General features: G+C 55.5%; 3 protein-coding genes across 3 annotated transcripts; 2 read left to right on the forward strand and 1 right to left on the reverse strand.

Moving 5' to 3' along the window:
* Positions 1-34: 34 nt before the first annotated feature.
* CkaCkLH20_10306 (uncharacterized protein) lies at positions 35-394 on the forward strand (the record flags this gene model as incomplete). Its single annotated transcript, XM_038893020.1, has 2 exons — positions 35-102; positions 172-394. The coding sequence occupies 2 exons, from the start codon at positions 35-37 to the stop codon at positions 392-394; spliced, it is 291 nt and encodes a 96-aa protein (XP_038741675.1).
* Positions 395-1,889: 1,495 nt separating this feature from the next.
* CkaCkLH20_10307 (phosphoglycerate mutase family protein) lies at positions 1,890-2,910 on the forward strand (the record flags this gene model as incomplete). The annotated part of the gene is made up of 4 exons (XM_038893021.1): positions 1,890-2,068; positions 2,140-2,403; positions 2,527-2,745; positions 2,817-2,910. 4 exons carry the CDS (start codon positions 1,890-1,892, stop codon positions 2,908-2,910), a joined length of 756 nt encoding a protein of 251 aa, XP_038741676.1.
* A 143-nt stretch (positions 2,911-3,053) lies between these two features.
* CkaCkLH20_10308 (uncharacterized protein) lies at positions 3,054-5,334 on the reverse strand (the record flags this gene model as incomplete). The annotated part of the gene is made up of 5 exons (XM_038893022.1): positions 3,054-3,139; positions 3,213-3,528; positions 4,300-4,386; positions 4,672-4,897; positions 5,291-5,334. 5 exons carry the CDS (start codon positions 5,332-5,334, stop codon positions 3,054-3,056), a joined length of 759 nt encoding a protein of 252 aa, XP_038741677.1.
* Positions 5,335-23,582: the final 18,248 nt, after the last annotated feature.

Here is a 23,582-nt window from a genome sequence, read left to right on the forward strand (position 1 = left end):
TGAGGCCGTCAATTCGTCCAGCACCGGAGCGAAAATGTTCCAACGCGACCGCGTCGAGGATATCGACGACGAAGAAGCGATCGAGGCGTCCGTCGTCGTCGAGTCGAGAGAGTTTGCTCGCGTGTGGCCTCGTAGTCTGCCCAGCGGGGAGTAGGAAAACCTTTGCCTCAGGGACGGGATCGACGTCGGGCTGGTCGAATCGCACTCGGAGCTTGTGGTCGAGGTAGACGGCGTCGATGGCTCCGAGGGCCAAGCTTCGAGCTCCAGCGAGATTGGCGCGATCGCCTCAGGGGCCGGTGTCGAGCTGGAGCAGCAATGGAGGGCGTGGACGGCGGCAGTGGCAGCGCCGTGGGAGCAGCGGCCGGAAGCGGGAACACTAACAGGGCCCCGCTGAAGACCAAGATTCTTCGGTTCTGGACGCCTCGGCGTTCTTAGTAATCGACCTGCGGTTGGCGTGACGTCGGTCATGACTGATGCTCTTGGAGAGAGAGGGAGAGAGAATTAAAAGGTCGCAGGGTGGGCAAAGATAAAAAGAGGTTGATCTAATATATTGTATGTATCTCAAACTTCAGGTTGCCCAAGGTTTTTACTTCTCTCTTCGCTTGCAACACCCGAGAAAAAGCGACCGAGCGGACGAGAGATAAGGGATCCAGGTGTGTTTTTTTTTTCCCATCTTAATTCGGTGCTTATCCATTGCCCACTTTCACAGTTCTGGTGCTTGAAACAAAGTTCGTGAGAGCATCTTCCAGGCCCCTCACACCCCTTCCCCTCCTCTCCTCAACTATCATACTTTCTCTGCATCCTTCATCCTTTCCCTTGCGCCTTCTTCTCCGTCGAGCACGACTATTCTTCCCCTGCTTCTCTTTCGGCACTAGGCGCCGTCAAGCGAGAAGCAGTTAGCCCCCGTTTTCCCACTCTTATCGAAAGTCCAGCCCATGTTGTCTGATCTGGTGCATGGGGGTCAAGCGGCCCCCTGGTCCGTCGCAACCCCGGCTGAAACGAATCTGTCTTCATGGGACGCACCGGAGGATTCCTCTTTCAATCACTTGCTCTCTCTCTACCCTTGCTTGCCCGCCTTTCTCAGGCCCGCATGAAGCCAGACGTCTGTCAGAGAGCCAGGTGATGATTTACGATGGGACGCAAGATGCGGCAAGTGCACGCGAAAAAAAAGAATGGAGTTGCGGATCTGTCTCGTTCTCGGAACAATGAGTGACAGGATACAAGGGAGGGGTGACGAGGACCTCCGCGGGACAGAATGCTTGTTCTCGTCGGGTTCGAGTCCTCCCAAGGAAAAATCAGAGAAACATGTGCGGGAAGGGCGACATGACAAGAGTTCAGAGGGCACCGCCTCCCCCGCAATCGAGTCTTGGCTGATATCGCGGGATGGCGGGATGATGGGCTAGGACCATCGCTTCCAATCATTCTGAGTTGGCGCTCGCAGGAATGCATGCCGAACCTTACGGTCCCCCCCATGTCAAAGCAATGAAGTGCGCTCTTTCCCAGAGATCCCGCTTCTTCTGTGCGGAGTTGAGCTGAAGATTCGCGGAAGGCGGGAACGCGGGAACGGCTGGAAAGCCAAACCGTCAATGGAAGCGTCACTCGGTCCTCATCGTCTGTTCTTTTACGTGTCCCGCACACTTGCCCGATATTCATCCTCTGTCATGCGCGGAACGTCAAAGATCTCTGTTACAAAACCGGCCGTCAAAACTAATTCGATATCCTTGTGCCCCTCCATCAGCCAAGAGAGGGTGGTAGAGATCGCATAAACTCCCTCCACACCACCAGTCAATCATCGCCCACCATCCATCTCATCCGACGTTGCATCCGCTGTCAACGCCTCATCGATACTTACGTGTAAGATCCGGTTGAGGCTCTGAAGCACCGCCGCAATGACGACCCCACGCGCCTTCGTCATCCGCCACGGCGAGACGGAGTGGTCCCTCAACGGCCGCCACACCGGCTCTACCGATATCCCGTTGACGGCGAACGGCGAGAAGCGTGTCCGGGCCACCGGCCGGGCCCTGGTTGGAAACGACCGTCTCATCGTGCCCAAGAAGATCTCTCACGTGTTCGTATTTCTTCGCCATGCTTCATCCTGCGCGCATCCTATTCCAGTGCATCCGCTAACAATCCTCTCAGCTACGTCTCCCCTCGCAAGCGTGCTCAACGCACCTTTGAGCTCCTCAACTTCGGCCTCACCGAGGAGCTTCCTTGGAAGAATCACGGTCAGGTCGAGGGCGGCGGTCCCCAGTGCAACGCCTGTGTCGAGGTCACCGAGGACATCCGCGAGTGGGACTACGGTGACTACGAAGGCATCACGAGTCCTGAGATCCGCCGCATCCGAAAGGAGCAGGGTCTGTCGGAAAACTGGGATATTTGGCGCGATGGCTGTCCCGGCGGCGAGTAAGTACCGACTCCTGTGCTGCACATCATCTTGATTCCATGAGCTCGGAAGCCTATCCGTAGAAGACGCTCAGGAGTTTGCAGAAGGTATGAGAGCATCAGCTAATCACTCGTGCCTTCAAGGAGCCCTCGAGACGTCACGGAACGTCTGGACCGTCTAATCAAGGACATCCGCGACAGGTGGCACTCTCCCGTCATCGGCAACAAGGAGGCCGAAAAGGGAGACGTCCTCGTCGTTGCCCACGGCCACATCCTTCGCGCCTTCGCCATGCGCTGGGCTGGCAAGAGCCTCCAGGACGGCCCGGCGTTTCTGCTCGAGGCCGGTGGTGTCGGCACCTTGAGGTGAGCAAGGATTTCTCCCGCATTCGGTCTTTACACAACCAAGGCGAAAGTCACTAACGGAATCATAACAGCTACGAACATCACAACATTGACGAGCCCGCCATCCTGTTGGGTGGTGCGTTCGCTGTCGATATCATCGAGAAGGAACAACAGGCGCAGCAGTAGAGTAATCATGTGGGCAGGTTAGCATGTTATTCATTCTGTTTACTTCGTTATAAACTAGATGCCGGCCAACTGGGCCAGCTTTCACGAGCATGACATCCCCCTTTTCTATGCTTTCGTGCCTCTCGCCAGGAAGACACGTCTCTTCATGCCCTCCTTCGACCCAGCATGACCGTGACCATGGCTATGTCCATCCCTATGGCCATGATCGTGACCATGCCCACCCCCATGACTATCACCGTGGCCGTGACCATGGCCCCCAAAGACAACCCCGCTCCCGAGCTCTTCCATCGCAAAATCCTTACCTGCTCCGGCTTGCTCGAAAATCGCACGCATCCTCTCCTCCGAGAACCCGTGGTGCATCACCGTACTCGCGGCCGGCAGCCCGTTGTCCATCTTTTCGTGCGGCAAGAAATCGAGAATGACGAATACCCCGCCGGGCCTCAGCCTCTCGACCAGCCTCTTCGCCGACAGCTCCGGGTCCGCGAAGTGGTGGAACCCGAGCCCCACGCCGGCGACGTCGAAGTCGCGGAACCGGGCGCCCGAGAAAGCCGCCGGATCCGGGTCGGCCGGGTCCGTGAGGTTGCCCTGGTACGCGCGCATCTCGTCGGCGCTGAGACCCTGTTCAGGCGGTGTCAGGTCAGCTGGCTTCCTTCTTCCTTGCAAAAAAAAGGTAAATTCCCGGAACGTGAGAGAGTTTTGCCTGGTCGACGTTTTATTTCGTGCATTCCCGCCCCCCGTCCTGGGATGATGGGATGAGATGATAATCTGGGGCGGCAGGAGACCGAGGAAGGCAAAGGAAGGGATGGGAACAGAAGAGGGGTGGGAAGGGGTGTGAGTCGATGACTCGTCGTCCGTCCGTCGGTCCCGTCGGGTGTGTGTGCGTCGTTGCGCGGCTTGCTGTGTCAAAGCAGTGCCACAGCGCCCAACACGCACACACACACACTTCGAAGTACACACACACACACGCACTCACACACCCCGTCCGCGTCCACGTCATGGGGGTCAGCAGGGCTGAGATGAGACGCAGGGTGAGAGAGATCGAGCGAATTCTTCTCAGAGACCGGGCCAGAGTGTCGTCTGTGCTCTCGAGGCAACCATCCATCCATCCAAGGTAGAGACGTCGCGCGCGCGTGCCTGCGTGCCAACAAACCAGATTCGTGTCACCACGGGAAACCGCCGGTACCGAAACTGCAGTTGCTGCCGCTGCCGCTGCCGCCTTTCACCGGTTGGGGAGATGTGTCAAGCCGAATTAGACAGAACAGCCACTTTGTCGTTCCCGTTCCGGGCGAGATGGGGGAATGTGTAATGTTGCGCGTACGCATGTGTGTATTGTGTCCATGGACAACAGCAACAAAAGAAGGGAGCGTTTCAAGAGGTTTCTCAACTTACTTGGTTCTCGGCCCGGGCGTTGTAAGCCGCCACCATGTTCTCCGAGATGTCGATGCCGACGCAGTGCGTCGTGTACTGAATGAGAGCCTAAGTTGCGTTGTTAGTTACTCAATCGGTCTTTCTTTGGTTTGCTGGGGTGGGTGGGATTCGAGTTTCGTCTTCTCGGTGTAAGTGAGTGAGTGTTTGTTTGTCGTTACGCGGGAAACGACGTCGGCCGAGCGGTCGTACGAGGGGAAAACCGAAACGACGAACGACGAACAACGCATACTTTTCCTCGCAAAGAGAAAGCCAAACAAACAGATCGCCCCATGCCGAGCCGAGACTCGATTAAACGGACAGAGAGAAATGGAAATCGGTGAATCCCGAACTCACCCTTGATATCAGGCCGGTGCCACAGGCGTAGTCGAGAAGTCTCACCGACTTGCTGTCGGTAGCCGGAGCCGTTTCGGCGGTGTCGTCGTTGTCGTTGTCATCGTCATCATCATCGTCGTCGTCGTCCGCCCAATCTACACCGATGAAGTCCTTGCGGTTCCGGATCTCCCGCTCCAGCTGGAGACTGGTCTTTTCATATTTGGCGTCGTACTCGGCGGCGAGTTTGCTGTTTGTTTCCAAGTCACGTCAGTTTTTAAAGAATGGGAATATGATAAGGCAGCCTTTTGGAGAGAAAGAGAGAAAGGAAAGTGTATATCAGGCCGTTTTCGTTTCTTGCCGAGATTTGGCAAGATCAAAGGGCACAACAGCCGCCAGCTAGCCAGCCTCTTCCGTGTAACAAACCATGCAATCATCCGTCTCCCACTCCCTCTCTCCCCGTTGAAATTGAAGGGTGTGTATATCTGCAGGAACCCGAACGGGAAAAGGGGGGGCGGTTGAGGGAGTGGGCTGAGCGGATGTCACTTTTTTGGGAAAGGGGAGGGTCAGGTAGACCAGATATCAACCGCGGAATGGGGCTCGTCATGATGTTTTTGGATTCAAGGTGTTTGGATATACGCACTCAAAGTGTGCCTTGTTGGCGCTGACGGTATCGGCGTCCGTCATGACGATGTTCGGAGCTGGCTGAGCTCGCAGCAAATTCTTTCGTTCTGTAGATAAGTAGCTCGGTAGTGAGTTTGATGGCGGTTGTTTGGTTGGTTGTGCGATTTCCCCGAGTCTCTCGCCAAACCTCCTCTTTTTTTCCCGGAGATGCTTCCTTTTTTCCCCGCCTTTTTTTTTTTTTAGCTTTGATGTTTTGAAGAAGCAATTATTTTGGCTGAAAAAGTCACACACCTGCCGGCAGAAGATAGTGGGTCTTCTGTCGCTGGTAGTATTATGGTTTATCTCGTATTTCTTTGCATCAAAAATCCAAGATTGCTTTTTTTTTCTTCTCTTTTTATCAAAAACATCTGCGGAGAGTTTTCGGTCACTTGTCGACAAAATTGTCCGCCCGGAGGAGGACATGGCGTTTCTCGAGTCCCACTACTGTAATGGAAAACGCCGCCGCCCCCGGGAGCACCACCACTGGTCCGCCGAATCGACGCGGGGTCCTAAAAGTGGAGAGAGAGACAGAGAGGGGCACGAAGGGACTTGGAGTCACGTGAATAGATTTGTCTTAGACAAAGAATGGGGAAGACAAGATCAAGATCGTACCTCTTCTCTTCCCGGAGCTGAATAGGAAATGTTACGTAGCGATGTTTGTTTTCTGCCAGAAGGTTTCTGTTTGGACAGGGAGAACCACATCTCCATCAACCGAGTCCCGGAATTCCGAGGCGAGGTGAGATCTATCCCCGTGGCCCCCTTCCCCGCCGCCGCCGCTGCCGCCGTACGGGGGTCTGACAGGACGACGTCGAGTCGGGGGTGTGGAACCTTGAGCAAGGCAGGACTAGGACTGGATCTTCCCGCCCGCGGAGAGGTGCGTTCGTTGTACGTTCTTGTCCTGACGCCAACGATGCGATGGGAGGACCCTGGGAATGCTCCGTGTGTGCGCCGCTGTGTTGTCTGAGTTACTCTGTAGATACTGCGACCGAAATCGCGCCCCGGGCGGAATGCAAAGGACGCACCCGGGGGAGCCCAAAATCAGGTTTAATAGCCCGAGAGAACCCACTGCAGGCGTGACAGGTCGGACGACAGGAATCTGACACCTCACTCCTGATATACACGCATTATACACGTATTATACACCCGGAGAAACATGATGAAAGTATACACTGCAGGCGAGCTGCACGGAGCGAGTCACACACACACACATATACACACACGTACGGCCGGCGGGCCCCTCGAGGAGTGTAGATGGTTGAGGTTTCATGACAGATGAGTGATATGTGAGTAGCACCATCGGCTTGTTCGAGGACAACAGCCGCACGGAAGGTCCAAGAAGGAGAAGGAATGGAAGAAGCAAGTAAATACCTCGACGCAACGGGGCAGGGAGGGGAGACGAAGAAGCGGGGACACAACAGCCGGAGGGGACGGGCGCGGCCCAGACGGTGTGACCGGGGCTTACGGGTCGCCGGACTTGGAACAGACAAGTAACTGCTGCCGTTGGACAGCAGGATTGCTGTGGTGGTTGGGAGGGGGAACGGTAGAGGGGGAAAAAAGAAAAAAAAAAAAAAAATCCAAAGCGGATCGACGCCGATCCTGCTGCAGGCCGCATCGGTCCGCCGCTTGTGACTGCAGCACCATGCGGGCGGTGACGGGCCCAAGCGGCCAGGTTTGTTGGAGTAGAAAGTAGTGTAGCACAAGAAGTGCATCCGTCGCGGCACCTGACTGGCCCAAACCGTTCCCTTCCTTGGGTGTAACTCTACCTGCCTACCAACCATGCAGGTGGCCCGAACAAGGCCGCATTTCCCAAGGAAGAAGCGCAAAGGCCCGGGCCTGTGAGGTCCGAGTCGGGCGGGGTGTGGTAAGGTGTGATCCTGCTCCGTACGGGATTGGTGACGGGCGACGTGGACGAAGAAACGAAGAACGGTGGGAATAACGACGACGCCCGACTGCCTGGGGGCTGGGCTGGGCCGGGCCTGAGCTGGGGTGAGGGTGAAGGGCGGCCAAAGTACAGATACCGTCGTGTACATATCTGTCTACCGTGATGATGCATCATCACCGCATCAAATGGTCGGTTGTGACAGCGTCAAGAGGGCCAATTTTTCTGTGGCCTGCATCTCGCTGCTGCAGGCAGGGTATCCGTATCGGCAGCCACGGACACCTAACTGGGGGGTAAGAAGAGGGGCGAGGCGAGAGGCTTTTCGGCGATGTGCGGATGGGATAGGCGGGCAGAAGGAAGAAGAATATGTTGGATCATTCCTGGATTGATGGGGTGTGTGTGTGTGTGTGTGTGTGTGTGTGTGTGTGTAGGCGCTGGCGGCGGGCGAGGAGAAGAAGAGAAGGAGGAGGAAGAAGAAGAAGAAACACCGCCTCTGCATCTCCGCGTCTGCGTCTGCGTCTGCGCCTGCGCCTGCGTCTACCACGCAGTATTCATACATACTTAGGCGGTCAGATGACGGCACATCCTCAGATCTCTCATCTATGCTTTCTTTTTGCCGTTTCGGTTCCATGTTGAGATGGCGCTGGTTCGCTTCCGCCCGCATTTCTGGTGTAAGGTAGGGTAGGAATGAATCAGAAAACCCCCAGGACCCCCAGATTCGTCGGCCGCCGATGCCAAAACATCATCGTCCAATCCGTACGAATACATGCGCGAACTCGGCCTGGACACTGCAGGGTACCTGCCAGACGATGCCGCTGTCGACTTCGTCCTCGACTGTCCTGTCTCTGCCGAGGTCTTGTACCTGCCGCCGCCGTTGCGAGACGAGACTTGCGACGACCTTCCTGTCAGATCTGACAGGTCATCTTTTGGGGTTGACAAGACCAACAACGAAACTCCCGCATCGCACGACAGAAGGACTTCCTGAGCTCGTTAGTTACACCATGCACACCCGAACTAAAATTGCGGTTGGTAGAAAAGAAAGTCGACAAGTTCGTTTCTCTTTGCCATCCAGAGCGAGCTGAAGAAGCCGGCAATTGAGAACGAGAAGACGGAAAGGGTGACAGAAGGGTAGGGAACAAACAAAGACCAAGGCGATGCCGGCGATTGAACACCGAGTTCTCGGTGCTTACAACACGACGAAATAGGTCAGATTTTCTGCTCACCGCTGCTTTGCCACCGTAATGCGTCTGCTGCCGTGCCCATCCCATGTCCATCTGTCAAGACCAGCCATCCTCGTTATTTTCGTGATTGCTGGTCCCCATACCTCCCCCACCACCTCGTAAATGTGCGCTCACTCAGCAGGCTGTTGTCTCTGTGTGGACTGTGAAGATACGTGAAGTCCCTCCTCACCCGTGAGGTTTTTTTGGGGTTTTTTTTTCTTGAGCCGCTGTCACACCTATCCCTCGGTCAACCACAACCAACCGTCATCTTTGACAGCTCACCTCTTCGTGACCTCACTCGTCGCTGCAATCACACATCTCTCATCCTCTGTGTGGCAGACAACACGGCGACCATCGGCGGTAGCGGTCGGTCACGCTCGTGCTTGGAGAAAAGCAAGACGGGAACGAATCGGATTGTGGACGTGTTCAACCTAACAAGCTGAGTCCCTCGCTGAGCTACATGTGGCATGCTGCACGGTACTCTCTGTACATCAGCAAATCAGCCAGTAGCTCAGGCAGTCCCAAGTTCAAGGTTTTCAACCTATGCTGACTCCAGAAGGTGTTAGCTGGCGCAGCCCGCAGCTGCCGTTGGGCTCGAAACCGTCTGCGGCGGTCTACCTACGGCCCATGGGATGGTGGGAGTGAGTTAATGCGCAACGGGAAGCCTGTCGAGCAACCGTCAATCGTCCATCCGGCATGGACCCTAGCAGGTAATTGGCAGGCGGCCCTCTCCCTTCGCTACGATGCGCTGCGCCGTTCCGCGTCCCGGCCTTGTCCTGGGCCGCTGCGGGTGAATCTCTCCACTGTCCACCCGTCTAGCGTGCATGCCGCCGAGGTCCCGTGGAAGACGATTGATGTGTCTTCGCAGTAGACACACGGGTACACGGGTCAGTACATCGTAGCCATGCCACTCGGAGTTACACGATGGTCCTGCTGGCGCCATGCAGACGCCGACCGCCAGTATTGCACAACAGCCAATCCGTTATCGCAGCAGATGGTCGTTTCGGTTGGCGTTTGGCACCAAAGCAGGACGCCATTCTCGCCATGTCCCATATCGTAAAAGGTGAGCGAGAGTCCCTAGGGGCGAGCGATAGTGGCGCATGCGATCGTGTTCCATGCGAAGATGTTGATGACAACTGGTTGCGGGATGCTGATTCTTCGGACTGCGTAATTCAGTCCTGCCTACGATGTAGGCAGCCCGTAGAAATCTCCGGTGTAAATGATAGACGTCTTCCATGACTCCTCTTGCCCGTCTGATTTTCATGAATTGGAGCCGTTCGGGCTACTTCAGGTCGGTTTCCACCCGTACACTTGACTCAACGAAGCCCCCGTCTCCCTGTTTGTTCGGTCTCTCCAAAATGGCCAGGTCTGCCCGGCTGGCAGTTTGTGACACCATTGCAGCATGTGCTAGATGCTGGATTCCACACTGTACCACAAAGTCACTGCTTGTCCCGTCCGGGCTTTCGGAGGTCTCAGAGCAAGGTGCACTCGGTGCCGGCAACTTGACAACCACTGCCCGGCTGTGACTGACGGCCAAAGACGACTGACGCGTCTCGAAGCAAAGCAGGTGTGGTCAGGCAGCGACGTGCATAAATCCTCACAGATTTTGACACGTTGCCGTCGCCGTGATTGTTGACGTCGTCTTCGTTGTCGTTGCTGTCGTCTTTAGTCTCGCTCGTCTCGTTTCGCCGCATCGTCGGGTTTACGCGGTTTCCATCTGAAGGGTGTGGACATGGAAAATGTAACTTCTTCTCCCTTGCGTCCATCCACTTCAGCTCAAATTGCCAGTACCTCAAATGTACGGATACATTTGCTCGCCACATCCGTTCGACAGGGACCAGAGACTCGATCATGGCTCAAGGACGGACAATGAGGGGGCGCGAGTGGTCACATTGGCCCCCATTCTTGGTCGCTAACCATCGTACCGAGATGTATCCAATTCAACCTCAAGCCAAGCAGAAGCCGAAAAACAGGGACAAGGCCGGCAGGTGGCGTTGAGACCAGGATACATCTCCTCTGATGAGCGAAGTTGAGAGGTCCGTGATCCCAAGTCGTGGTCTTGATCGGGCCAAGCGGTTTTTGTTCCCCTTTCCCTGGCCCGCCGTGGAGTGTTAGAACAAGGGAATCAATCATAAAATTGGGGAACTGGGCGGGAGCGACGGGCCAGAGACGGCTGCATGCATACGCTTTCGGTCACGTGACGCTCCCTAACTCAATGTCCCCTCAATCGTCCAATCATCTTGGACAAAGCCCGGAGAGCAACACCACCACCGCCCCGTCCACGGCTGCGACTCTGTGCAAGTATCCCGAGTACCTTTTTCCTTTTCCATGGAGGGTAGCGCCAGATCGTTGTGCCACACCGACGGGCTGACTGGGAGTCGGCTGGAGACGCCTTGACTTTGAGATAGATCCCTGGCAATCCGGAGCCAGACTGGACATTAAGCCCCCTGTGGGCTGGTCGTGGCCGCAATTTTTGGGGACTCGTCGCAAGCCTCGAATTTACCCATCCCCGTAGGCTTCTCGAAGGATACTGGCGTCGGTATGGAGTTATCTTCTACCGGGTTTGTCAGTCCGTCCCATGCACATGAATGAATAATTGAGCAAGGCGGAGGAACTCAATCTTCAAAATCTGTAAATAAGTCCCCGAGCCACGAGGCACTGTGAAGCTAGTATGAAGCCCGGGCCAGCAGGTGGTATGCGTTCTGTCGTCCGGCAGATTGGCAATAGTGGGAGTTTTAACGATGTATCTGCTCACGTCAAGCCAGCCAGCCAGCAGCCAAGGTAGCGGCTTGTCCATTTCATCTCAACGTAGCGTCCGGCTCAAAGCAAAGCCAGTCAAGTCAACCACCGCACTTTGGACGTGTGGTAAGTTCGTTGATTTCAAGGGCCGCATAGAGAGCTCCGTCTGTGTTCATTAGTCGTCAACAACGGTTCTGCGAGGGCCGGCCCGCCGTTCGTCCAAGGGACGCTTGCTGTAGTCCTTGTCCGTCGTAGTTTCTTCGTCGCCGAAGCCTGTTCTTATTTGACCAAATGAGCTGTGACAACCTTAGCCACGAGTGGTACTCCCGCAATTTACTTTCGATCAAGCACGCTCAATGCGTAACCATGGCGCGAATTTCGTCAACCGGAGCTTGGCGATATGCTTGCTTGGGTTTTCAACGCGTCCGAACTTTGAGAATCCAATGCTGAGTGGCCGAGTTGCGTACTTGCGAACGCAACAGGGGCAAAACTCTCTGGTCGTACGCGCAGCTGGGACAGTAAAAAAAACCTCCTGCAGCGTTTTAGCTTCATTGCTCACAAGGCCAGGGAGACTCTCACTGGAAGATTTCTCTCTACCGAACATTGTCAGCTGGTTAATACGGCTTGCTGTGTGCTCTCAATTCCTTTCAGACGTCCGGGATTCGGGTTTCCACACCGAGGGGCTGTTTGTTTGCAGCTACGCGTGCAAACAGAGCTATGCGGCGCGGCAAGAGTGAACGGCCGCATTTTGTTGTCATGCCCTGAATGCTCCGCGTTACCATCGTTCAGCCCGAGGGTTCAACAGCCGTGAAGAGGCTGCACTATCTACAGCGCATGCGTCATGTTGCGTGCAGCATTGGATGCCAACATGATTGCTCGCTCTTCGTTTTCTCTCTCACACTGTGTAAGATGTCGGGTCAAGGTGTGGAAATATGATCATGAATGAGTGAGCGATGCCCCTTTCCAACTATTGCCTGCCCTTTCTGCCAAACAACTTGAGGTGCTGCCGTGATGACCTGTGCTGGGTTGGCTGTCAAGCCATCTGGCCCAAAATTTGATGAAAACGCGACTTTCACATCAAGTTGCTCCATGCTAGCGAAAGTGATGGAAGTCGCCGTTCAAATTCGAGATAAGCCGTGAGCTGCACTGTCCAATGTCAGACTGTGGAGGATTCTGGCAATGCGTTGCCTCCGTTCGGCATGGGCCACACCACGAGTCCCAACCGGCGCGTGACATTCCTGGCTTGAAAGCCATATATTGGCGGTGTTCCATTGTGGATTAGACAAGTTTGCAATTTGGCCGGAACTGTTGGAGGATAAATATTGTTGCTCCGTGGTGCTTGTACTGTAAACAGTTTGAGAACTTTTTGTCATGTGTGTAGCGCACTCATGCAATCCTGTAGCCGACCCCAGAAACGCGCATGGTGGAGTTAACTACAGTCAAAGTCGAAAAGAAGTCATTCTCTCTGAACAGCATCGCTGATTTGTGGCTGATAGTTCAAGTCGCGAAAGACACATACTCCGGCTGTCGTCCGTCCGGAGGCGATATCGTTCATGTTCTGTCCAGTTGGGCACAAGAACGTAATTGACCAGTACACGAACACCATTCATGTCTCGGATCGAGAGAACCATGCCGAACGAGACGAAGACGCGAGACGCGAGACGGAATTGATATGATGAGGGTTCTTGCTTGCGGTTTCGTTGAAGTCCAGATTCTGCTGCAAAACTTTTCGGTGGCGCTGGTCATACATTGCGCGATCAGATATCCGCTTCTGGGGGAGTGCGGAGCCCGTTTCCCGCTCCTGGTGTTCGGTGGTATTGACTGCGCCGTAGCTTGCCAATGAACACATCGTGTTATATGAGCGGTGGTCCCGATGCAGGTGACGATGGGAGAGGTCGTTTTTGGAAAATGCAAAATAATGGAACCCTGGTCGCGAGTGGCTCGCCTTATCGAGCGGTCAAGCTCAGTGCTGTGTCATGAATTTGAATTCTTGAGCTAGTGCCACAACAGATGACATGACGCTGCAGCTGTCAGCGGAAGCGGTTAGTCTCATATGCAGACTCAGCAGAGGTCGCCTGGCTGCGCCGTCATGGGCCCTTTGGTGTGCCCTGGCTGGTGGTCAAGTTGGTGCGTAGGAATGCAGGCGTTGATCCCACGGTGAGGAAGATTATTATAGGGCCGTTCGCGTTGACGAGGGAGATGGATATGCGGGATATGTACGACGAAACGGCAGAAACGGGAGTACCCTTTAGGGAGCGGGCGGCGCGGCGTTGCATGGTCGGCAGGCCCCGGTCCTTGCGCAAGCCCCCTTGTCTCTCCGCTTTAGCGCGTGGTCAGGGGCTGGGAGTTGGCGAACACCCATGTTGTCCACCCATGATCAGGATCCCCTGCTGGTACATCGTCGCAACCGCCCTCGATATGTCTGCCCGTCATGAGATGATTCGAAAGCGGAGAGCTCGAGACAGTAGACTACAGAGGCAATCCTTCCACAGCACATTTCATCCGCGCGACTTGTTCCCGGGCGTTTTCAGAGCGGCGTGAGGCGACGCGAGACAAAGGAGGGCGGGGCTGTCTCTAATCGACCCATGAACTCGGTACGGGTACTCTCAAGGTACCGGGTACAACTCGCCTTGAGAACGCTGACCTGGGAAACACCCAAGAGAATCCATGAGCCCGGTGGAACCGGGGGGGTTGCCCCTCCCGCCAGAACGGACCGCTAAGGACGGAAAAAGAAAGTCTGACAGGCGATTGGGTCTGCCTAGTCGCCCGTGGCCCGACGGTGCTGTCAGCACAAGCCCCTGGCCCAGGGGCGGTGGCCATCTTGCTGCCAATTGGAGTGGGCGGGCGTTGGGTAGTCTCTAGCTAGCTGGCCGATGGGGCGTACATCGGACAACTTCAGCAGTCAAGTGATCACTGGCAGGTGTGGGTGGATTGGAAGAGAGGGAGACAGAGAGAGAGAGAGAGAACAAAGCCTTCTTCACCACAATCTGCCTGAGTGATGTTTGCGAGCCACGTATGTGAACAATGCGTGTGTTGCGTATCTCGACAGGAGAATCGGCTTGATTATTCGAGCCGTTCAGTCTGCTTCCATCAGATGTGCTCCAGAGAGGAGCGTATCGAGGAGAGCTCCGCGTTATTCGAGCAGAGTAGCAGCGGCACGGGCGGGTGATCTGTTTCGCTCGCTGCAGGGAATGATGCTAACACGCATCTAGGAGACTCTTCTGTGAAGGATCGTCGCAGATCTTGTTGAAAAGTTGGTGGACAGGAGCTGGCCTAGTGCCTGTTGGTGCGGTTTGGCTATTTGCTTGGATGCTCGCAGATGGGTCGAATGGGAGCGGGCGATTGAGCGGAATGGCTGGCTGTTGAATTGGTTGCTGGTTCGGACCACGATGTGCGGGTCTACAAGCCGGTAGTTTAATAGACGGCTAGTCGGCGTTCCATCAGCTCGGTTCGTTCTGAGAGACGATGACGACGGAGGCGAAGGGTTCTGGGAAATGCGCCACTAGCACGGTGTCGGACTGAGCCCGGGGTATGGCACCGAGTCATCGTGATAGGGCGACAGGACAGCTCGTTGACGAAGGGTGCGTTCGTAGTGGTTGGAAATTTGACGGTGGTATCTGGAGCGGCTGGCTGGACGCCAGCCAGCCGCTGGGCTGACAAGAGCTTTGGGGAGCGGACGAAATGGAAAGAACGTGCGCCGATTTGCTCCCGCACCCAGCGGAGCCAACTGAAGCCAGTCCCCTTGTCATGGTGTTCTGTTGGATCATGGACGTCGGCTTCGCATCCAGACAACTCGTCACGGCCGGGCCCCAGGTTAGGGCGAGTTGCAATAACCAATCACGGGCGATACCGGACAGCCTCGGTTGACGCAGGTTTGCTGTATCGGGGCCGCGTGGGAGTTTGCGTTTTCTTGAGGGGCAGAGTAGCGGAGTCACGACGGACGAAGTGAGGGGCGCCGAAGAAACGTCGTATTTGCGATGAGATGTTTTGCGTTTTGTGGAGGGAAAGAGTCGGCCACGGGCTTGCGAGCTGCTGAGCGGAGTGAGACGAAGACGAAGTCAGGGAGGTCTGAGATGGAAGTTAGAATTCTGATTCTGAGGACAGGCGGGAACTCATACCCATTTCAGGGTCGTTCCCAGTTGACGAGAGGCAAGGCCGAGAACCACCATCCTTGATGATGGAAATGGAAGACGAAGATGCACCTGGTCACACCTTGGAGATGAATGGAGATGGCGATGCAGGGACAAACTGGCAATGTGAGGTATTCGGAGGCAGTCTTGGGCAGAGAGTAAGGCAGGGTCCTTCCTTCCCGTTCCGTGACGCGGGCTCAAGGCAGCGCAAGTTCAGGCAGGTACGGGTGCAGGTACCAGCGTCTTGTCTCGCCCCGTCTCGTCTCGTATCGTCGCCTTCCATTCTCTGTGCAGTGTGTCTCCGTCTTCCGCCTCCCGGTTGAGTGGAGGTTGATGTTCATTAATTGAAGGAAAGCGGAAGGCGCGGCCGGAAGGTGAAGTGCCTTCTCAATCACGGGGTTTTCTAGGTTGGCTGGGCTGGGCAGGGCAGGAGCGATCCGTACACCTCGTCAGACTGTCCTGCCTCAGAGTTCAGTACCTTATGGAACCTCAGGTTGGTGACTTAAGCAATGTGAGGCAGGCGCAAGGGAACAAAATTTTCAGTCTGCACTTGCGCCTTCCTGCCAAAGTTGAGATAGCCTCCTCGTGATGACACAACGATGTTCCGTCCACCATCTTCTTTTCTCCTGTGGTAACCCCTCTCCTCAACCTCGTCCCATCGTCTGTCTACACGCTACACCACCCGCCACCATCTCTTTCCATCTCTTCGGCTATTGATAGTGTCGGCCAACATCCACTTCTCTTCTCGGCTCCAAAGGGACCCGAGAAACTGCGTCGCGAGACTAAATTATCTGCAGTCGAGCACGCAGAGTGACAGAGGCCGACCCAACTACAACAAGCGGAGGTGCCGCAGAAACCTCGACGGGCGCAGCACGATCGATCCAAGACATGTCACACTTGCTCTACTCCCCCACCTGCCATCGCACGCGACTGAGATTCCCAACTCTCCCGCAGGTCAAACGAGAGCACACTCAACAGGCTTATCCTTGGGATGAAAACAAAGTAACGGCCCCAAGCGTGGACACGCCATTTCTTGGGGTTTGAGCCGACGACGACGACATGGTGCATGGCTGCCCACCAGCACATGGCACTGCTCTGGGAGTTCCCGCCCGTCCCATCTACCTGACCAGCGCCCTTCAACCCCGCCGTTGTATCATGCACAAGGTCACACTCTCAACGTCGCATGGATTTCATCTGTTTGGACAAACAGGGTTTATCAACCGACGCATCTTCCACGTTGGACACCACTCCAGATGTGATGGAACACCAGGATACCGCCTTTTGGCGTGCCGCGAATGTGACGGGATGCCATATGTTATGATCCAGGCCCAAACACATCATCCCGCCACCAGCGGCTTCGAGGCACAGAGTTCCCCCATCCTGAGGAATGTTGAGCCACCACTGCGTGCCCAGATTTCGAGGGTTGCGCGGCCACAAAAAACCGACGATGACATATTGAATGTCTCGCAAGTTGTGCACTTCAACTTCACTTGCTTGGAATACAAGGGCGATGGCAAATGGAAAAGCAAGGGGGAAAAAAAACGTTTCGATTGGGGGCCACGGCAACGTCGTGGAGTTCCACGAGATCCATTCCAGCCCTCCTCCGATTCAGCATAACTCAACCTTAGCGGGATGACGGTTACTCGTGGATCACCCGGGCTCTGCAGCCATGTGCCTACTCACACGGGGACGGGGACGGGGCATGGTCTACATCGAGACACAAGGGAACACTCCGCGGGCGGGAGGGAATCTGCAAGTCGACACACCAAGGCCACACCGTACCTTGCTGCCCTCATTAGCCTGCTTCGGTCCTGGTAACGGTTGTCATTGGCTCCTATACCATGTAACCCAACGCGAGCACGAGATCCGGTTCAGCTGAGCTCAGCGACTTGACAGAAAGCTCATGACCGCTAGAAAACCCTTGCTCAAGCGTGCGTGCGCGCGCGCAGCCACACCGATGGTGTGATGCAGTCTCTGGTTTCCTTAGCGATTACGGAGACAGAATGCCGGCGCCGGGCTTCGCCGTGAGCCAACCTCCATCGCGGTGGCATGCGCGCGGAGACGGAGGAGCGTGGAAACCCTTGTACGATTACCCGGATTTACGGTCAGAGGCAAGGGTTTTTCGCGGACAAGTTCGGGCAATTCGCAGCAGTGCATGCGCTTGCCTGTTGTCCGCAACTGCCCGAACCACTCAGAAAGTCTCACGATGGCGGCAACGGATTCCATTTCCAAATTCGCCTTCGAGGCAATGGTGCTTTATTGATAAAGTGGCCACAGACGCCATGTTTTCGTGCGATAGGGAACAGCACGCTGTGTCGCAGGACGATCGGACCTCGGAGCAGTGCGTACAGGCTGCACTGCGGCGGACTATTTTGCCTGCATCAGCGAACTACGGCTTATTATGCAGGCGTCTCGAAACGATACAACTTCCCAGGGGTCTGCCATGGCATCCCTCGAAGACTCCTGTTGGCCCCTGGAGTTGATTTCACGTCGGCCAGTTCCACCCCTACCCCACAGACAGGTCGGGGAAAGGGCGGCTCTCCTTGTCAATGTCAGATTGCCGCCGGTTCCTGTCCCAGTCTGAGGTCACCGGTAGAACTGAAGAGTGACCACCAATCAGTGGGCGGCCAGTCAAGGAAATCTGAGCAGGGAAGACAGGGGGCAGGGAATAACTGATTGGAAAACAAGGCTCCATTCGCACGCGGCCTGGAGGCGACAGGGGCCAGGCACGAGGAGGACTAAGGAGAGGGTACCCGAGTCGCATTACGGTGCTATCAAAGGAGCCCCGATGGCGACCCTCGGAGCTGGATGGTGAGCCTGCTGACCAGCCTACCACTACTATTCCACAATCTGGACTACAGCGACCGACGAGGAAACTGAGAGCCGAAGAGCTAACCTTGACTAACAGGACTAAGGAACAGCAACGGAATCCAACATCATGGTTCTGGTTATATTTTGATCTCTGGACCCAAAAATCAGCTCATCTCTGCAAGCACATTGCCCACGGCCGTTGGGTTCCACAATTTTGCTGGGCCTTACGAATCTCGTCCAAATCAAGTTGGAAAAATTGAGAGATAAGAACCGGAGTTAGGCACGAAAATACGATGCCAAACGCACAAAAAGGAGAATTTCCTCTCAAGGCAAGACTCAAGTTGACGATCAACTACATTCACTTCAACTCGCATCCCGGCATCCCTCGTTGAACCCGCCTAACCCGGTTGGAGTCGTTCGCGTCATGCGAGGGTGCGCGGAAGTATTTATTGCTTCAGGATGGCCGATGAGTGGCTCAGCGACCGCTGCCAGAAGTTGAAAAATCGCCGACTGTGTCGAATAGGTACAAACTACTTCGACTGAACATGCACGCTACTTTATCGAACATCGGGCTATCACGCGGTACTGAGTGCCCCGAAGAGTACGGTATCGCGGGCTACTCCAATGACACTCAATCTGAGACCCTACTATCGACATTGCTTCTTCTGATGGAGGATTCTCACAATCGTGCAAACGAACAATTACAGCATAGTAGGAAGAGGCTCTTTCGTGGGAAAGATATCCCTTGCCCGCCCTCGGACTCCATCGAGTGGTTCATATCTCACTCCAGACCGCCAAACACGACCGATGGGAGATTTATCTTGGCCACGCGCGTCCAACATGGTTGGCGTCGACATGCTAAGCCATCACCACCCCTCACCTATTTCTCCAAATGGACAGGGGTTATCATGATGTCTAAAGATATGGTACCCCAGTATTAGTCTTGTTCTGGGATCCCAGATCTTCTCTTCTACTATATTGAAGACGTCGAACAAGAGACGTCGTCTGGACTTTGTGAAACCCGATCATCGCAGATTTCCCGTCCCGGAAGAGGTGGAGCCCCATGAAGACCAGGACCAGTCCGAACCAAACCTGACCTCAGCGTTTGGGGTCGGGAGGTCTGGAATTACCAGATGGCAGTCCCTTTTTATTCGGCATGCGTCGGGGACGCGTTCTATCTTACACATCAATTCCTCAGCACTCTCGGCTCATTTGAGTGGTCTGGGTGTGCTCGGATCGTGCCCCGGTGATCCATTCTTCTGTTGTCCACCAACAAGCGAGAAGCGGCGAGGCGCAGGGAGACGACATCACAGGACCACGGAGCTCTGTGACGCAGCTTGGAATCGGGCATGGGTGCGCTGTTGGAGGGGATGCTCAGACCGGGAGGCTTGGTACGTATCTATGGGGATTGAAGACACGGATACCAGGCAAGGGGTGAAGGCGACAAGAAAGTACATGACGGACGGTACAATGGCGCCCGTCCTGCAGCGCTCTCTCACCGCCCCATTTTGTCAAGACGTATCCGTACTGCGAACTGACTGCACATCGACTTGAGTCCGGCGAGCAGGCTGGCTCCCGGGACGTTCTTCAGCATTTCTTGATGGCATAGTTCGCCGCTGTGTCTGTTCGGCTCAACAATTGCGATTCCGAATCGATCTCAAGTATCATTACACCATGACATTATTTCAGCGCTGGAGACCATCACGGCGGGCTCGTCTGAATTGTGCATCTCTTCTCGTTGGGACTTTGCCTTCACCTCCGCACCACCGCCGCCCGTTCTCACTACGTACTACGGCGGAGCAAGCGGACTCGAAGACAGCGGGATCCCGGCCATGACGGCAAAACCTCGCCTCCCGTTTGAGGTTCGACGGCAAGATCCGCAACGCAGAGAGACACGGACTCGGAGGACAGAGTTTGCACACCCGCTCACGTCCTGCCATCAAACTCGGGCAGCTGTTCTGCTTGTTGCCTGAACCAACTGGACTTGGCTGGGCTTTGCCTGACTTTCTCTGGCTCGGGCCGACCTAAGCTGCCTTAGGACCGGACCACCTTGCCTGGCAACAACCGACTTTGGGATAATCGTACCAGGTACCGCCAACAACAGAAAGTCATCCAAAGTCGCCAGGCCACGCGGCACCCTCCCACCTTAGCTTCTTGTTCTCGTCGAAAAACACTTTTGAGGGGTTCAAACGGCCAATCCTAGGGCGCAGATCGACCGTAATCGAAGCATGGGAGCACAGAGATCGAGCGTCACAAAACACTAGGGCTGGGTGAGAAGGGGCGTCCCGTTGTGAGACATGGGCGCAGAATACACATGCCGAAATAAGAAATGTATGGATTTCAACGCAGGTCTTTGGGATGAGAAGATGAGAGGTCACTTAGTGTCCCCCATCGCTCCTTGCAGACACTGCGCAACTTGCAAAGGATGATTGCGTTACTTCGCGTCGCGTCACTACATCTTAACGGCCGATGAGCCTATGGATGGACATAGTTACATGCAAAGATTGTGCAGCGGCCGGAGAACGTTGAAAAGAAAGTCGCACCGCAGACGAGACACGCCGATCCTACGTACTTCTGTGTTTACCTGAGAGGCCATTGGCCCGTCTTGAACAGTGTAATCACGTCAAGTCTGGTGGTGTCTTCGAACTCGGCGGAGACTTCAACAGCGGCCGGCGGCGATGGCGATGAGGACGGCGGCAGCCACAGCCACAAGCCAGAGCTACGCCTTTGACGACAGTCAAGAAAGGCTTCGAGCAGGTCGCGCCGCCCCAACTACCAACAGGTTCCAACACACATTGTTTGCCCTGGCTGCGGCCAGATCTGCGACCGCCGCCCGGGCAGGTGGATTCAGACACGGGATCAGGCGTGGCCACTTCAGCCAAGGCGCACGTTTTCCCTGATTGGTAACGCGCTCCACAGCTTCCACCACATTATTGCACCGCACCACGCACCTCGCCCACAGACGATGCCGGCCAGGCCCGTACCTAAGGCACCTTGCCTTGCCAGGACCCGACGGGGAAGGGCAGGCCAGGCCACACGGCAAGGGGTGAGGGGAAGGGGTCAGCTGGCTGACGGATGAGATAGGCGGACGGAGACACACACAAACACACACACACACACACACACACACACGGCACGACACCATCGACACGCCGGGGCCTACTGACGGGACCTAGAAGCAGTTGCTCTGGGAGAAGTAAGGCTACAACCTGGCCCTCTTACCACGTCTGCAGCCTCTGATGCTCGGGCTCATTGCGTGGCTTGGGACCAACTGGCCGAGCAATCAATCAAACTCTCTGTCTTCAAACTGCCACGCGCACCAACGCCATCTGCGTGGATGAGGCACAATACCATTGCTAGAGCACAGGTTTGCAGTACATGCGCGACAATTTGGGCGATGCGTAACGCTGTCAAATCCGCGATGAGGGTGGCAGGCTGTCGACCGACGAGCGTGGGGTAGGTAATGTTGGCGTCTAGCAATTATCTCGTTCTCGATCTCGCCTACGCGTCGTTCATTTTTCCAGAGTCTTTTCGCCGTTGCCCATCTCTTCTTTGGAGTACTTGACTCATCCCGCATATCACTTGAGGGATTGGGCCTGCTTGATCACTCTAATCCTCGGCCCAGCCAACAAGCTCGTCGCAAACTGATGGCGGGCCGCCTCCGATTTCCCCAACAAGCCTTGAAGAGACGCCCGCGTCCTTTCAGAGAGATTAAATCATCACACAGCCGCCAACGACCGACGCGGAACCAGAGACGGAACCATAATCCCATCGTCTGAGCCGCCCGTCGACGGGATCTCCCATGGTGGCGCGTACCGCAGTACTGGCCTGATCTGTTGGTAACACATTCAGTGGCTCGAGGTTATCCGAAACCCGTTTTCAAAGGTAGCCAGCCTGCCGCGGGTACATGGCGATTTCTTTGTTCTCTTTTTCCTTTCTGCATTGTTGCCGCAACCCCGGACCCCGGACCGCCTTCGTCACGAGGCCGTCCGAATCCAATGATTCGGCATGCGCCGGGACCATGCAATGACGGAGGCGAGCTGAGATGGAGTCATATGTCGTCCAGTCAGGGGATTGGTACGCTCTGGCGTGGGAAAAAGAGCAGCAACGGCGGCGACAATCAAGGCGCAAACAAAAGCACAGGGCGCCACCAACAGACCAGATGGCCAACACCCGCGGCTAGCAAGCAAGGCAAGTCATTGACGGTCAGATCCCTTGACGGAGGATGTGCAGAGAAGCGCGAGGTTGGCAGTTGGGACCATGACGCCTCCCAACTCCGTACTGGGAGGGGGGAGTACAGAGTCGGGAGGGGATGTGATCTGGAACCAACAAGTCGCTCCAAAGTCCCAACATGCGACTCCGTTATTTATGACAGTCCTTGCAGACCATTCCACTTGGGTGCATGTCAAGTAATGGGTTTGGTATATGGCCGCAGGCGCAGGAGGCGCGCAGTTGCGGACTTGCATCTATCTTGGGCGTCATTTCCCCATGGTTCTACGGATACTTTTGAGGGGATATCCATTCACCTCGTTGTTTCCCCCCTGGGGCGCGTACCAGACATGGAATAGAAATTTCGTCAGGGCCAAGAGCCTTGTGTTACCTTGGGCAGCGTACCCACGTTCGTCCGTCTGGTCTTAGGCCGGTTCGTGGATGCTGAGGGAGAGTTCCATTCTGGATCGATACCGTGTTCAAAGTGTCGAGGTGCATGGCAAGGGAGGCGGCAGGAAAAAAGGCAGACGGGCCGGTCAAGGGAGCAAGCGGAGACGACTGGCCTGCATCTTGGTCCGCCTGGTTCGCCTTGATGTTTGCCCACAGTGCGGCCGACTTCACAACTTTTTATCATTATTGTTCTTCTTTTCCACCCCTTCATCCCCTGGAGAAATACAGAGACGAGACAGTTTGCTCGTTGTGTGTAATGTGGGTGGCTGTCAAGTTGTGTACGGCTGGGTCGTCCTGTTAGGGCCTCCCTTGGTGAGGTGCGACGAGATTCCCTTGTTGGTCGAGTTTAGCTACGCAGCCTGGCCCAGTGGCTCAGCTGTCGATTGCTAAGAGAAAGCGAAAACGCTTGTGGCTACCTGAGCAAAAGCGGACGACTAATGCCAGGCCGTTTTCTTTCCTGTCAGGCGTGTGCTACATAGTACTCGAGGGACCAAGTTGGTAGATTAATTAGTGCCATGTACGGATGGTAGCGGCTTCGTGGTATCTTTTATGAGTGGTTCAAAGCCATGGATGGGTGCCGGTGCCGGTGCCAGTGCCAATGGATGGCTCACAAACGGACAAATGCCCGGATTATTGGCGGCGCGAGTGTTGGCAACAAACCACAATCGAGGAAGCAGAAAGCTGAGAACAGCCAAGACCAGACCAGACGATAAATGACGACGGGGACCCTCGCGGCTCAAGTTGGACTGCATCTCCGTCTCTTGATCTTATGATGTCTTCTGTTCCTGGGTTCGTTCCCAGGTGCCTGGTGTGGCAGTAGTGCGAAAAAAGACG

The sequence above is a fragment of the Colletotrichum karsti genome, assembly GCF_011947395.1.
Source record: "Colletotrichum karsti strain CkLH20 chromosome Unknown Scaffold39, whole genome shotgun sequence".
In the NCBI taxonomy this organism is placed as follows: Eukaryota; Fungi; Ascomycota; class Sordariomycetes; order Glomerellales; family Glomerellaceae; genus Colletotrichum; species Colletotrichum karsti.